The following is a 13,237-nucleotide window of genomic DNA, read 5'->3' as shown; positions in this document are numbered from 1 at the left end:
TGACGTTCAGTGACTATAGGTGGGCTCTGTTTCTAGGTAGCATGTGCTGATAATAGAGCTCCTCGGCTCTCTCAGATCCCTGAACAGTCACAAAAGGGAGAGGCCAGAAACTCCTGGTTCTGAGAGGCTTGGCAGAGACTCTGTGGCGGCTTGAAAGCTTTGTGGTATTTCAGGGTTTTCAGGGAAGAAAGCAGAGTGCGTTTACTTTTTCTATGGCTTGGAACCGCAGCTTCTGACCTCTGCCATTCTGGCTGACCTGGGCAAGAGGAAATTCCTGGAAGGATACATTCATACATTCAGCTTGTTCCTAGCAGGAATGAGTGTATTCTCTCAGAGAACACATTGTTTCCAGTGTCTATTGTCTTTGCAGCAAGTTACTTAGGCTATGTGGTTTTAAAACTGATGTTGCCATATTAAATTAGGCACATTAATAAGAAAGAAAACTTTTGATTTGTTTGTTTGTTTGTTTTTGAGACAGGGTTTCTCTGTGTAGCCCTAACTGTCCTGGATCTCACTCTGTAAACTAGGCTGTCCTCAAATTCAGAGATCTGCCTGCCTCTGTCTCCTTGTGGAGACAGTGCTGGGATTAAAGGCGTGTGCCACTGTGCTTGGTGAGATGCTAATTCTAAACACTATGTATGGTAATGACCTATTATCTAGCTCTTTCAGATACTTTTCTCATGTTTTTCTTCTCTGCGAAGGCCGTGCCAGTGGGAGGTAACAGAGGTGACAGACAGACAATTCCATTGTCACATGTTAGAGAAAGGTCACCTGGATGCGGAGGGTGGCTCTGTATTGTTCTGAGGCATGCATTCAACTTGTAAAAGAATGGTGAGGTGTGGTTGCTCGTGCCTTTAGCCTCAGAACGTGAGAGGTAGTGGCAGGTAGATCTCTGTGTCCAGGCCAGCCAGAGCTACACAGCAAGTTCACGGCCAGACAGAGATGTATGGCAAGTTCAAAGACAGGCAGAGGGACTCTATACAGTGAGTCCCTGTCTCAAAAAGAAAAACACAAGCAAAACAAAACAAAATAAAACAAAACAAAACAAAACAACAACCCAAAACACCCAAAAGATAGGAAGGAAGAGTGGAGGTGGTGCTGTAGCTGGGTGGTAGATTTTTTTACCTAGTACAAGCACCAAACAGGCAGAGGTTAGAAAGGTGGAGAGTAAGGAGGGGGAGGGGAGAGCCAAAGAGCAGGAAGGGAGAGAAGAAAATACTTTCTTCAAGGGTAAAATAGATGTCAGCCAAACAAGAGCCACCTTGCCTGGAACACAATCCTGCGCAGGCCCTGCTGGATTTATTCTATTTCTTGCAATTATTTAGTGACTTTCCTTTGAGAGAGAGAGAGAGAGAGAGAGAGAGAGAGAGAGAGAGAGAGAGAGGAAGAGAGAGAGATTGAGAGATTTCATGTTTGTCAGTTTCCCTCCCTGTGAAATGTTTAATCCAGTGCCTTTATCGTGTCCACAGAGTCATGTGCTATTGCCAGCAGCCACAACGCCTCAGGGAAGCCTATACCGCAAGGCAGTCGTTGCCTGATTTCTCAGTTCGAGGTAGCTAGCAGCTCTTTGTAAAAACCAACGGGGATTTTTCTTGGTGGTGCTGAGAAGCCCAACCCTTCGGAATCAGTTGCCAGAGAGACAAGAGTGCATGCTAGTTGGGATGTGGTTCAAGTCTGGGGGCACCAGTGCTTGCTTGGAACTTCAGTCCTCAAAGCCTGACCTCTGCACTCTAAGACATCTTCTTCCGAGGAATCTGTTATACTTGGCCAAGTTTAAGTCAGCCTCGAGAGCTGGTAGCAGATAGACCTCCAGTGACGGAGGGCTAAGCTACAGTGTAGTGCGGGGCTGATTCCGTCAATTCTGAAGAACCAGAAAATGTGTAATGTCCAGAGATGTCCCTTCAGTGACTCTCGCAAGCCACAGATGGATGAATGAGAAAGAAAGAAAGAAAGAAAGAAAGAAAGAAAGAAAGAAAGAAAGAAAGAAAGAAAAGAGTGAGAGAGGGAGGGAGGGAGGGAGAGGGAGAGAGAGAGAGAGAGAGAGAGAGAGAGAGAGAGAGAGAGAGAGAGAGAGAGAGAGAAGGAAGGGGCATGATTGCTCCTAGGTATGGTGGAAGAGAAGAGAAGGTTTTTTTGTAGATAAAAGGGAAAACATAGCCAGAGGCAGAGACAGGGATGGTCCTGAGTGGCCATGACCATACTGAGCTATGCCATGTTGGGAGAGGGTGAGGGGAAGGAAAAGGAGAGACCAACAGCCAGGTACAGCAACCATGTGACCCAAAGTTATAATGGATCTGGCAGTCAAACGGGTTGGATTATGTAGGGAAGAGCACCCAATCTCCTGGGCTGGAGAGTTCAGGGTAGAGGGCAGGGTATGCCACCAGGAGGTCCCTGTAACAGGTAGGGACTAAAGGATGAGATGAGAACCTGGAGGCCAGGTTTGCTCTGCTATGTGGTATAGGCAACTCAGCCATTTGGCCTGGGGTTTGAAACCTAGCAACGGGAACTGCCACGAGGCAAGGTTTTCAGCAACAGCAAGGAGAGGGTGATCTGAGAGTAAGTGGAGAGAGCTGAGACCCAGGTGGAGTAAGACCAGGGACTGTCATTTCCCTACCCAGGGGCTTCTGAGCAGGCATGGGTCTCCTGGGGTCTGTTGAAAACTTCAGGGTGACTTCCTTGTGCTTTTCAAGTCTCCAAGTCTTGCATACAATCCTGACTGGCAACAGCAGCCTTGTCACAGGAAGTTCCTGCATCAATAGACCATTGTGCTTTTACTTCAGGAGAAATGGAAGCCCCTAGGCCCTGGCTGAGAAAGGAGAACAAGGGAGTTCTGCCGCTCAGGAGCTCTGCACCCAAAGCCAGTGTTCCTCAAGTCTGCCTCACAGCTTCATGTCTAGATATTGGTTCTTACTCACTTCCCAGTCCAGGTTAGGTTTCTTAGCCTTTCCCTAGGGCAGGAGCATCTCTCGAAGAAAGCCTCCGTTCCCAAGCTTCTCTGTTCTTGCTCTCTGGTGCCTGAGCCGGCCCTGGCCTTCGGCTCAAATGTGCAATCTCAGGAAGACTGCGTGCCCTCTGTGGGGAACCACCCATTTGGCTTGCTTCTGCCTGAGGGTTTTCCCCCAGGAACTTTTCCAAATGAGATTGCAAAAGAGTAGATTCACTGTGAAAAGAATAAGTGTGATGGTTCCTCAAATATTAAAAAGAAAATGACTACATGGTTCTGCAGTTCAACTTCTGGACATTTGCCCCCGAAATAGTTGAAAATGGTATCTTAAAACGATACTTTTTGTATTTGCTTGTTCACAGCAGCATCACTCATGGTAGCCACAGAGCATCACTGAAGAAATTCATCTGTTTGCCCACAGATGAAATATAAAGGCAGTGCATGCCAGAGAGCATTGCTCGGCTTTAGCGCGGATTGGGGTGACATGGTAGGGCACATGCTTAGCATGAGCAATGGTCTAGGGTCAGTTCTAGCTTGCTTTCTCACCTCTTCCATGCCCCCTCTTCCCTCCCAGATGCTGTTGTTGCAAATGACCCTTAAGGACATGACTTTGAGGGAACATTCCACTGAGACATGAAGTTGTCAAATTTATAGAGTCAGGGAATAGAAAGGTGTTTGCAAGGGAGATGAGAGGAACATGGACAGGGCTGGGGAGATGGCTCAGTGGGTAAGAGCACTGACTGCTCTTTGATGGTTCTGAATTCAAATCCCAGCAACCACATGGTGGCTCACAACCACCTGTAACGAGATCTGATGCCCTCTTCTGTTGTGTCTGAAGACAGCTACAGTGTACTTATTTATAATAATAAATAAATCTTTATGCCGGAGCGAGCAGGGACTGAGCAAGTGGGGCCGACCAGAGCAAGCAGAGGTTCTAAAGTCAATTCCCAGCAACTACATGAAAGCTCACAACCCTCTGTACAGCTACAGTGTACTCATATACAGAAAATAAATAAATAAATCGTAACAAAAACGTCTGATGGACATAGAACTTTACAAGATGAAAGGAATCCTAAAAATGACTACCAGGGACTGTGGCACAACCCTGTGAACATTCCTAGCACTAACTACACTCTCAAAAATGATTAAAATGGTAATTTTTACATTATTTTATCATCATTAAAATGTCATATATTTGCTCTGATGTTCAGCTACAATGTTCAAGTGCAGTACAAATTATCAACAAAAACATAGTATACCATTAAATGAAAAGACTTGGGTGACATAGAATCTTTCCCATGGGAGGAAGGCATTCTAATAAGCTTAATATGGGTCAGTCACCCAAGATCCCAGCACAGACTAGAAAACGAATAGTTTCTAAGCATTATAAGCAGCAGGTGATTAAAAATCAAAATCTTGGGACTAGAAAGATGGCTCAGGAGATGAGAGCACTTGAATTCAGGTCCCAACACCCACATTCAATGGCTCACAGCTACAGTAACTCTAGCACCGGGGGGATCCAACATCGTCTTCTGGCTTTCAAGGGCACCTGCATTCATGTGGTATACACAGAGACACACATACATATAAATAAAAATAAATCTTAAGAAAGTCAATACCACAGTAATATCAGTTGTATGTGATAGGTGACATCAAAGATGAAAGCCATTAGTTACCTCTTCAGTTTCTTAAGATAGGGGACTGTGGACTGCAGGATACATAATCAGTTGATAGTCCCGACTGGTTATGAATATGGACTTTCAGGCAGGTACTTGGCTTCAAATTCTGGCATTGCTATTGCTGTCTGGACCAAGTGCTTAACCGTTTTGTCGGCTTTAGTTACCTCAAAATGGGCTATTGTGGAAATAAAATAAGATGAGTATAGTATTTAATAAATAATGAAGTGTTTAGGACAGTGCTTGATATGTGGAAGATGACACGCAGCAATTATTGCTATTAGCATGATTATGACAATTATGGCTATTAGGTTATTGAGTGACTGTACACAAAGCTAGCTAATAAAGGCTCTGTAACTCCTGCAGAGTTACTCAGCATCCAGAAGTCCCATGTCCTTTACATACCCCGCTACGTACCCATGTTTGGAAGTCCGGTGAGAAGCTCTGCGTTTCTTCTCACCCGATCTTTTTAAAGCTGTCTGCAGAGCAGGTGGGATGGCTGTCTCTGCCTCTGTGTCCATGGCTTAGATAAAAGGTCAGATTTTCTCATTAAGTTGACAGAAGTGAGGAAAAGAAGGCCAAGGGCAGATTCCTAACTGGCAAAGAAACCTTGCCAAGCTAGAATGAGTCAACATGCAGATGTCTCCAGGGATAACATCATCTTAAAATTTGTCCTCAGGGATGGAGAGATGGTTCATCGGTTAGGAGAGCTGGTTGCTCTTGCAGAGGACCTGAGTTCAATTCCCAGCACCCACACAGAGGCTCAGAACCCTCTGTAACTCTAGTCCCAGGGGAGCTGGTGCCCTCTCTGGCTTCTTCAGACCCCAGACACACTCACGGTGCACATACACACAGGGAGACAAACACTTACATAAAATGTAAAAACGAAAAACCCCACAACTTTTTAAAATAAGAAATAAATTGATCTAGATTGGGATTACATTACATTATATTATTTTATATTATTTATATTTTATGAATCTCCTCGTAACAAGCGCTCCTAGTTCTGTGGTCACCGACTGGTTTTAGACCTCCTCATTCTTTGTGGTGTCTTTAATTTCCCTCACTTTTGGCAGTGCTGGGAAGTGAACCCAGGCCTCCTGCCTGCTGAGCGCATGCTCTGCCTCGGAGTGACCCCCGGCCCTTCCCTTCCTGACACTGTTTCTTCTGCGCTGATTCACTGCCTAGAGTATTTTCTCAGCTCTTCTTTTTTGGAAGAGAAATGTCAGTGGCGCAATTCCTGAAACCGTTTGTATTCTCAACTGCCATTTCGCTGCTTAGCCAGAGCGTGCTGTTTTGTTCCTTTCTCAGAACTCTAAATGCTACTCAGTTCCTAAGAAGCCCTGTGTTCCCGACAGGAAGTCCTGGGTCAGGTTGAGTGGTTGCTCACAGGTTTATCTTTCTTTTCTCCAGAAGTTTCTGATTCTCTTATTTATGGATTTCAGATGGCCTTCATGTTTTGTTTTCCTTTTCTTTTAACAGCTACCCCTTACATAATACATATTTGTGTGTATGTTTCTGATGATACTTCCTGAGTCCTGTATATGCAGGTCTGCCTGCTTTCCTGCCTGCCTGCCTGTCTGTCTGTCTGCCTGCCTGCCTTTCCTTCCCTCCATCCTCCCCTCCCTCACCCAGGCTGGGTATGAATCTATAGCCAAGGCTGTTTTGAAACGAACCGAGTATCCCTGGCTGGTCATGAACTGGTGGTAAGCTACCAGCCTTAGCCTTCCAAGTGCTAGGACTGTAAGTATGAACCATCATACCTGGCTTGTTCTTTCTCTTTTAAAACTAGCTGTTTCACTAAGTGTCCTTGAAAGTGCCTACTACTTAAACTATACAATACAGCAGTGGTATTATATTCATAGAATTCTGATTTTTGAAAATCTTCCATCTCCTCACCAAAGTCCGTTGTCTCGCCACTTCCCACTGAGAAAACAACGGGAAACCCACTTGTGTCTCTGTAGTTTGCTTCTGGAGACTGCTTTTGAATGTGGACATGGTACCTAGCCTTTTATTATGCTGGGGTTTTGAAATAGTTCTGTTAATTATGTCAGAGATTATCCTTTTTTCTAGCTACATCATTGTCTTAACAGGGTTGCAGCAGGTGCCCTGTATCCAAGGCATAGAGAGCTACGAGTGGGGCCCGGAGACCCGGAGCTCAGAGAGACCCAGCAGAAAGGGTGTGCTCAGCCCCTCTGGAGCCCTGATGTCCAGCCAGTGTGCTGTGCTGACCCTATGAGAATGACTTTCGTTTCATGCCTGTGACCTTAGAGCTGTGTTTGGATTTGCATGGGCAAGCTGTGGCTGATGGTTCCCTCACTTTGAGATGAACCCTTGCATAGCCTTTCCTTCATTATCTTCCCTTTCTCTTCAACACGTGCTGGCTCTTTTTTTTGTCTGTCTCTGTAAGATTTTGCTTTTGGCTTCCTGGTTTCTGTCTCACGCCAGCTTTTTCACTGTGTCTTGGGAGGGCTCCTCAGGTTGGGATTTGCAAACCCGATTTTCAGCCATGGCCTCTCTATTGTTTAATGCCCCTTTGAGTTTTTATCCTGGGCATTCATATTTTGTTTTTAATTTACAAGATTTCATTGTTTTCCTAGAAATCTCCCGTTTAAATTTGATGTATTATTTTCTTAATTGCACTTGTTTGAGCTCTTCAAGTGTTCGGGGAATTCGGATTATTTATTGCTGCCACCCAGAGATCTCCCTCAAGCTCAGTGGCTTAAAAGAGCTACTTCTGTGCCAAGGAAAAGGTTTCCTACGTAAATGAAGACTGGAGGCTGGACCCCAAGAATCTATGTAAAGCCAGATGTGGTAACACATGGTAGCTGCAATTCTGGCTCTCTTCTGGAGAGATGGGAGCTGGAGACAGATGTGGACACACCAGCAGGCTTGCCTGGTGTGTGCCACAGAGAACAACAGAGAGACCCTGCCTCAGAGGAGGTGGAAGGCACACACGGATATCTGAAGTTGTTCTCCAGCCCACATGCGTTCCATAGCATGTGCATGCCTACATTCACACACATGAACATCTATGCGTTAACTTGTCTGTGTGTGCACATACACACCTATGCACACTGAACAATTTGGTGTTTCCCACAACTTCTGATTTGACCATATAATTCTTTTTATATCGCGTATGGACTGAGAGACTGTGTACATACGCTGAACTGTGATCTAGGTGACAGGCAAAAGGGTGTAACTGTGAATTGTTAGTCCTCACTCTCTGGGGGTCTCACTTCTAACCTCCTACCAGAGCTCTCTAGATTCGTGAATGAAAACAGAGCCAGAGAGAGACAGAGAGACAGAGAGACAGAGAGAGACAGAGATAGAGAGAGACAGAGACAGGCAGAGAGAGAGACAGACAGACAGACAGACAGAGAGGGAGGGAGGGACCAATGGGGGGAGAGAGAGGGAGAGAGAGAGAAAGAGAGAGAGAGAGAGAGAGAGAGAGAGAGAGAGAGAGAGAGAGAGAGAGAGAGAGATTTTTTAATATGCCTTTCTAGCTCAATGGCTGGGCGCTTCCAAATCTCCCTGCAGCTAACACATACTCCTTCTGCTATTCTTTAGTTAATATTTGCTAAATCTATATTTTATTTCTGCTACCCCAGACCCAATTGGGGGAGTGGCCCCTGGGACCACTTTCCTGGATTCTTACATGTCAGCAGGCCTTCAAGTCTGATCTTCCTGTTTCCCCTTCATGGCAATTCTGTTCTTCTCTCCTCTGCTCTTCTTGCCCAGGAATCTTAAAAGTCCTGCCTCTTTCACCCTGCCCAGCCATTGGCCATTGGCTCTTTATTTATCAGTCAAAAAACAATCGGGGGCAGGGACCCTCAGCATCTGGACGTGCATATTAGTGTGATTTGGGAGCCAAATTAAGACAAAGCATGAAAACCAGTCCTCAACAGAAAGCAGCTGATCAAGTATTAGAACTCCATCCTGACAAGTGGCTTCAGCTCTCCAAGCGGCGTCTCCCTCCCTCCACGTGGAAGGTAACCTCAGGGCTCTTTCTTGAGGCCTCTGTAAGCACAACAGCCTAAATGCAAGAGGAAGCTGCCAGCTTCTTCTAGACCAGGTCAGCAGGCTCTGCACTTCCTCTGCTCTGTTCTGTCCATCCAAGCAAGTCTTAGGACTTAATTTAATTATGTGTTACTTATGCATATGTGTATGTATCTGTGTGAACATATGCCACCTGTGTTCCGATACCTCTGGAGTCCAGAAGAGGGTGCTGAATTCCCTGGAGCTGGAACTTTAGGCAGTTGGGAGTGGCCCCGTGTGGGTGCTGGAAACGCAGCTCAAGGTCTCAAGAAGAGTGCTTGTAAAGTCTGAGCTGCGTCTCCAGCTCCACTCTCCCCTCTTCTTTTATTTGTTTCGTTTTTCTTTTGTTTTTTTATTTTTTATTTTTTTGTTTTTTGTTTTTTCGAGACTGAGTTTCTCTGTGTAGCCCTGGCTGTCCTGGAACTCACTCTGTAGACCTGGCTGTCCTGGAACTTACTCTGTAGACCAGGCTGGCCTCGAACTCAGGAATTCGCCTGCCTCTGCCTCCTAAGTGTTGGGATTAAAGGCGTGCGCCACCACGCCTGGCTTCCCCTCTTCTTTAAATGCCAAGAAGTGAACTACATTTCAACCCTGGAAAATAAAATGGAGGAAAGAGAGGGGAGGCTCAGTGAGCTTTTCCTTATTACTCCGACTCCTGCACCGCCATACTGTCCTCTGCTCATGGGCTGGAAAGCCAGCTTGTCTGCTTCTAGATTTTTTTTTTTTGTAAAGTCTTCTGTAACATTTTTTTTATACCTGGAACTTCAGTTTAGAACTTTTATTTGATTTATTATTATTATTATCAGTAGTAGTAGTAGTAGCTTTGGTGGTCAAATTCAGGGCCTGGTGCATGCCAGGCAAGTGTTTCACCATTTTGTAAACATTTGTTTGTTTGTTTATAAATTTTGAGACAGGATCTTACTATGTATAGCCTGGGCTGGCCAGGAACTCATTATGTAGACCAGGTTGGCCTCAAATGCATAATGCATACAGATCCACCTGTCTCTGTCTCCTGAATTTAAAAGTGTGTAACACTATGTTTGGGCTATTTAATTCACTTATTTCTCTCTCTCTCTCTCTCTCTCTCTCTCTCTCTCTCTCTCTCTCTCTCTCTGTGTTTGTGTGCTTGTGTGTGTGTGTGTGTGCGCGCGCTGGGCATTGAAACAAGGACCTCATTTGTGCTGGGCAGGCATTCTACCACCGGCTATATCCCAAGCCCCCTAACATTGCTTGTTTGTTTGTTTTTTTAGTTCCATTTTGTTGGGAATTAGGAAACTTTGTTTGTTTGTTTATCTCAGAACACACTGGCAAGTATTTATTGAACATATCCTATGTTTTCAGTGGTTTTGGTATGAAGAATTTATATGGAAAACCTACAAGAAGCAAAATAAAAGTATAGTGCAATCACAAGCAAGTGCATGCATTTATTTGGGTTGATAGGCAGCGTGAAACCGGGCTGCCACAATGTCCCTTTCTCTGTTCTTCTCCCTTCTTTTTACATTTTGGGATGGGTCTGAAGACATCGATGAGTGTGAAGATTCTGGCCTGTGCAGACATGGAGGGCGGTGTGTCAATACTCCTGGGAGCTTTGCATGCTACTGCATGGAAGGGTATGTGGCAAAGAACGGGCCTGAGCCTTTCCACCCACGCACGGATGCCACATCGTGCACAGGTAGGTGTCTGCCGGGGAAGCAGTACCTGAAGGTGAGATTTGGTAGGTGTCATCTCCTCATGTTCTGACGTTTATAGTCTGTATTGGAGGCATGAGTATGCATTACCTTCACATATCTTTATGAAATAAAATAAATGACCCAATCAAGATAGAAAGAGTCGTGGTTTTTAAAAAGTTAAACAAGCCCGGTAGTGGTGAAACATTCCTTTAATCCCAGCACTTAGGAAGCAGAGGGCAGGCTGATCTCTGTGAGTTCGAGGACAGCCTGGTCTACAGATCGAGTTCTAGGACAGCCAGGGCTACACAAAGAAACTTTCTCTGTGTGTGGAGGGATGGGATACCGCTAAACATGAGGGATTAGATATTTTGGTACTAACTGTTGCCTGTTAGATCTGGTAAGAACCCAGTATCTCCAAAGTGACTTTGGAAATTAAGAAAGTGCATCTAATATAAGGTAGTTTGCAGTCAGATTTGTACTTCATTGGACAAGGCATCTCTTTAATGAGAATGAGTCAGAGCCGATGGCTGAATTCTGTTTTGTGCATGTGTAGATGATGTTGTGTATGGAGCGCACGGAGCATGATAAAGACAACCATTGGAAATGTGCTCAGAAACATCGTGGAAATGAATCTAACACAGGGTCTGGGGTGTGAGGCATGGGGTGTGGGTGCAGAGAGATAGTAGATTCTGAAAACTTGCATTTGTAAAGTAAAGAAGTTGACACGGTTTTGTTTGCAGAAATAGACTGTGGCATCCCTCCTGAAGTTCCTGAGGGCTACGTCGTGGGAAGCTACAGCTCCACACTGGGCGGCCAGGCCCATTATAGCTGCAAGGAAGGGTTTCTCAGCGTCTCAGGAGACAGAATTTCACGATGCACAGCCCTGGGTGTGTGGGAACCTCCCAAGTTACATTGCCAAGGTGGGTTTTTAAAAGCCTCAGCTTTCTGCTTACAGTGTCCATAGGCTGCTTTTCAGTTTCCCTTTGGGAATAAATGCATTCAGTAAAGCCGATACACCGGTATTTGTTCCTGGCGGGGTTGTTTCTTTAGTATTTTTCAGGGTCTGTATCTTAGTGTCTGCAAACTATGACCCTACTTTTGTTCTGCACTTATAAAATTTTTCTATTACAGGGTCTTGACTAGTGTTTGCAGAATGAAAACCTAAGCAATTAACATTGAAATGTTTTACTTCTGACTTGTATGGAAATGATTCTGAGGTTTCAACATGAATTCAGCTTTTTAAAAAAATGTAAATTCACCTTTATTTATTTATGTGTGTATGCATGCAAGTGTACAAGTGTGTGTGTGTGTGTGTGTGTGTAGCGGTCAGAAGACAACCTCATGGAGTCAGTTTTCTCCTTCCCTCATGTGAGTCCCTGGGATCCAGTTGAAGTCATCAGACTTGGCAGCAAGCCACCTTTACCCGCAAAGCCATACCACTGGCTGTGATCTCAGCCCTTTGATGTGTGGATACCGACCTATTTATGTGCTGTATGTAACACTATGTGCCACATGCATTCTAAGCAAGTTCCCTGAAACTGACTCTCTTAGTCCTTAGATGATTCCTGTGTGTGACACTCGGGTGAGAAGGCTGCCTGCTTCCAGGCGTCCAGGTCACAGTCAGGGGCAGTTCTGGAATTAGAAGCCAGAGATGCGAGTCCGAGGCTGGGTTTTCAGTTGCTCTGCTGTTCACTTTGTTGTTTACTATTGTGATTACTTTTGTACTTTCTACTTTCTCATCTCCAGTGATTTCCAGTTCAACATTTCCCGGGTTTCCCAATAACCTTAAGGACGTGTTCGTCCATGTTCACTTTTGCTTTTTAAATCAGACACTAATTATTTTTTATGATGCCTTTTAAGCATGTAAGGTGACTTCATATATTTTGACATGAAGGTGACTCTACGTTTTCCTTTAATCAGTAATATGAGTTTCACTAGTACATTTCCTGATAGTGATTAGAGTCATTAGGATGAATTATTTTCAAGGCTTTGGCTTCTTATTATTTTAATCAGGATTGTATTTGCTAAATACTACTTAGAATTCTTCACTGATAACCGAAGGGATGACATTTTTGTTATATTTAGTATCAATGACATTCTGAATTTAAAAATATCAAAGCATTTTTTCCCTTGCTCTGTAGGATTTTTAAAGATTTGGGAGATTTCATTTGGAAAACCATCTGGATATGACACTTTGGGCATATCCAGCCCTTGAAGTATTTATAAAACTCTGATTTTTAAGAATCATCTCTCTGGATAACAATCCTGGCTAGTCTTTATCTTAGACACTTTTTAGGTTGAAGAGACTTTTGATATATATTAAAAAGTAACCATCATAGCTAATATCGATGGTCAATTGAAAGGATCTAGGATCATCAAGGAGATAAGATCCTGATTGCATCTGTGAAGGATTTTCCTAGGTTAGGGTCACTGAAGTAAGTGACTCCCCTTACCTCTGAGGGGCATCGATCTGTAGGCTGGTCTCTTGGGTTAAAGGAGATCACTCATTGAGTACAAACATTAACTGCTCCTTCCCTCCTGGCTGTGGATACAGTGTAACCAGCTACCCCTACCCCAACCACAGCCACAGCCACACCCCCACCACAGCCACACCCACACCTCCTGCTCCCATGCCTTCTACTGGGATGGACTGTATCCCTTCACACCATGAGACAAAATCAACTCTTTCTTTAAGTTGCTTTATTTTATTTTATTTTTTTTTAGTGTGTTCCCCTAGGCTTTATTTTTTTTAATTTTTAATATTTTTTATTACATATTTTCCTCAATTACATTTCCAATGCTATCCCAAAAGTCCCCCATAGCGCCCCCGACTTCCCTACCCACCCATTCCCATTCTTTTGGCCCTGGCATTCCCCTATATTGGGGCATATAAAGTTTGCAAGTCCAAT

At 44.5% G+C, this 13,237-nt stretch overlaps 1 protein-coding gene across 2 annotated transcripts in view; it reads left to right on the top strand.

Moving 5' to 3' along the window:
- Positions 1–13,237, top strand: part of Susd1 (sushi domain containing 1) — a 124,754-nt gene that overhangs the window by 16,124 nt on the left and 95,393 nt on the right. For both annotated transcript variants that reach the window (XM_021160589.2, XM_029476668.1), the window contains exons 4-5: positions 10,178–10,330; positions 11,069–11,248. In XM_021160589.2, coding sequence (XP_021016248.1) covers positions 10,178–10,330; positions 11,069–11,248 — 333 coding nt within the window. The remainder of the gene's footprint in view (positions 1–10,177; positions 10,331–11,068; positions 11,249–13,237) is intronic.

Source organism: Mus caroli, chromosome 4, assembly GCF_900094665.2.
Source record: "Mus caroli chromosome 4, CAROLI_EIJ_v1.1, whole genome shotgun sequence".
Taxonomy (NCBI): domain Eukaryota; kingdom Metazoa; phylum Chordata; class Mammalia; order Rodentia; family Muridae; genus Mus; species Mus caroli.
The sequence above is the reverse complement of the archived record's forward strand: the minus strand, read 5'-3'. Positions and strand labels throughout refer to the sequence as shown.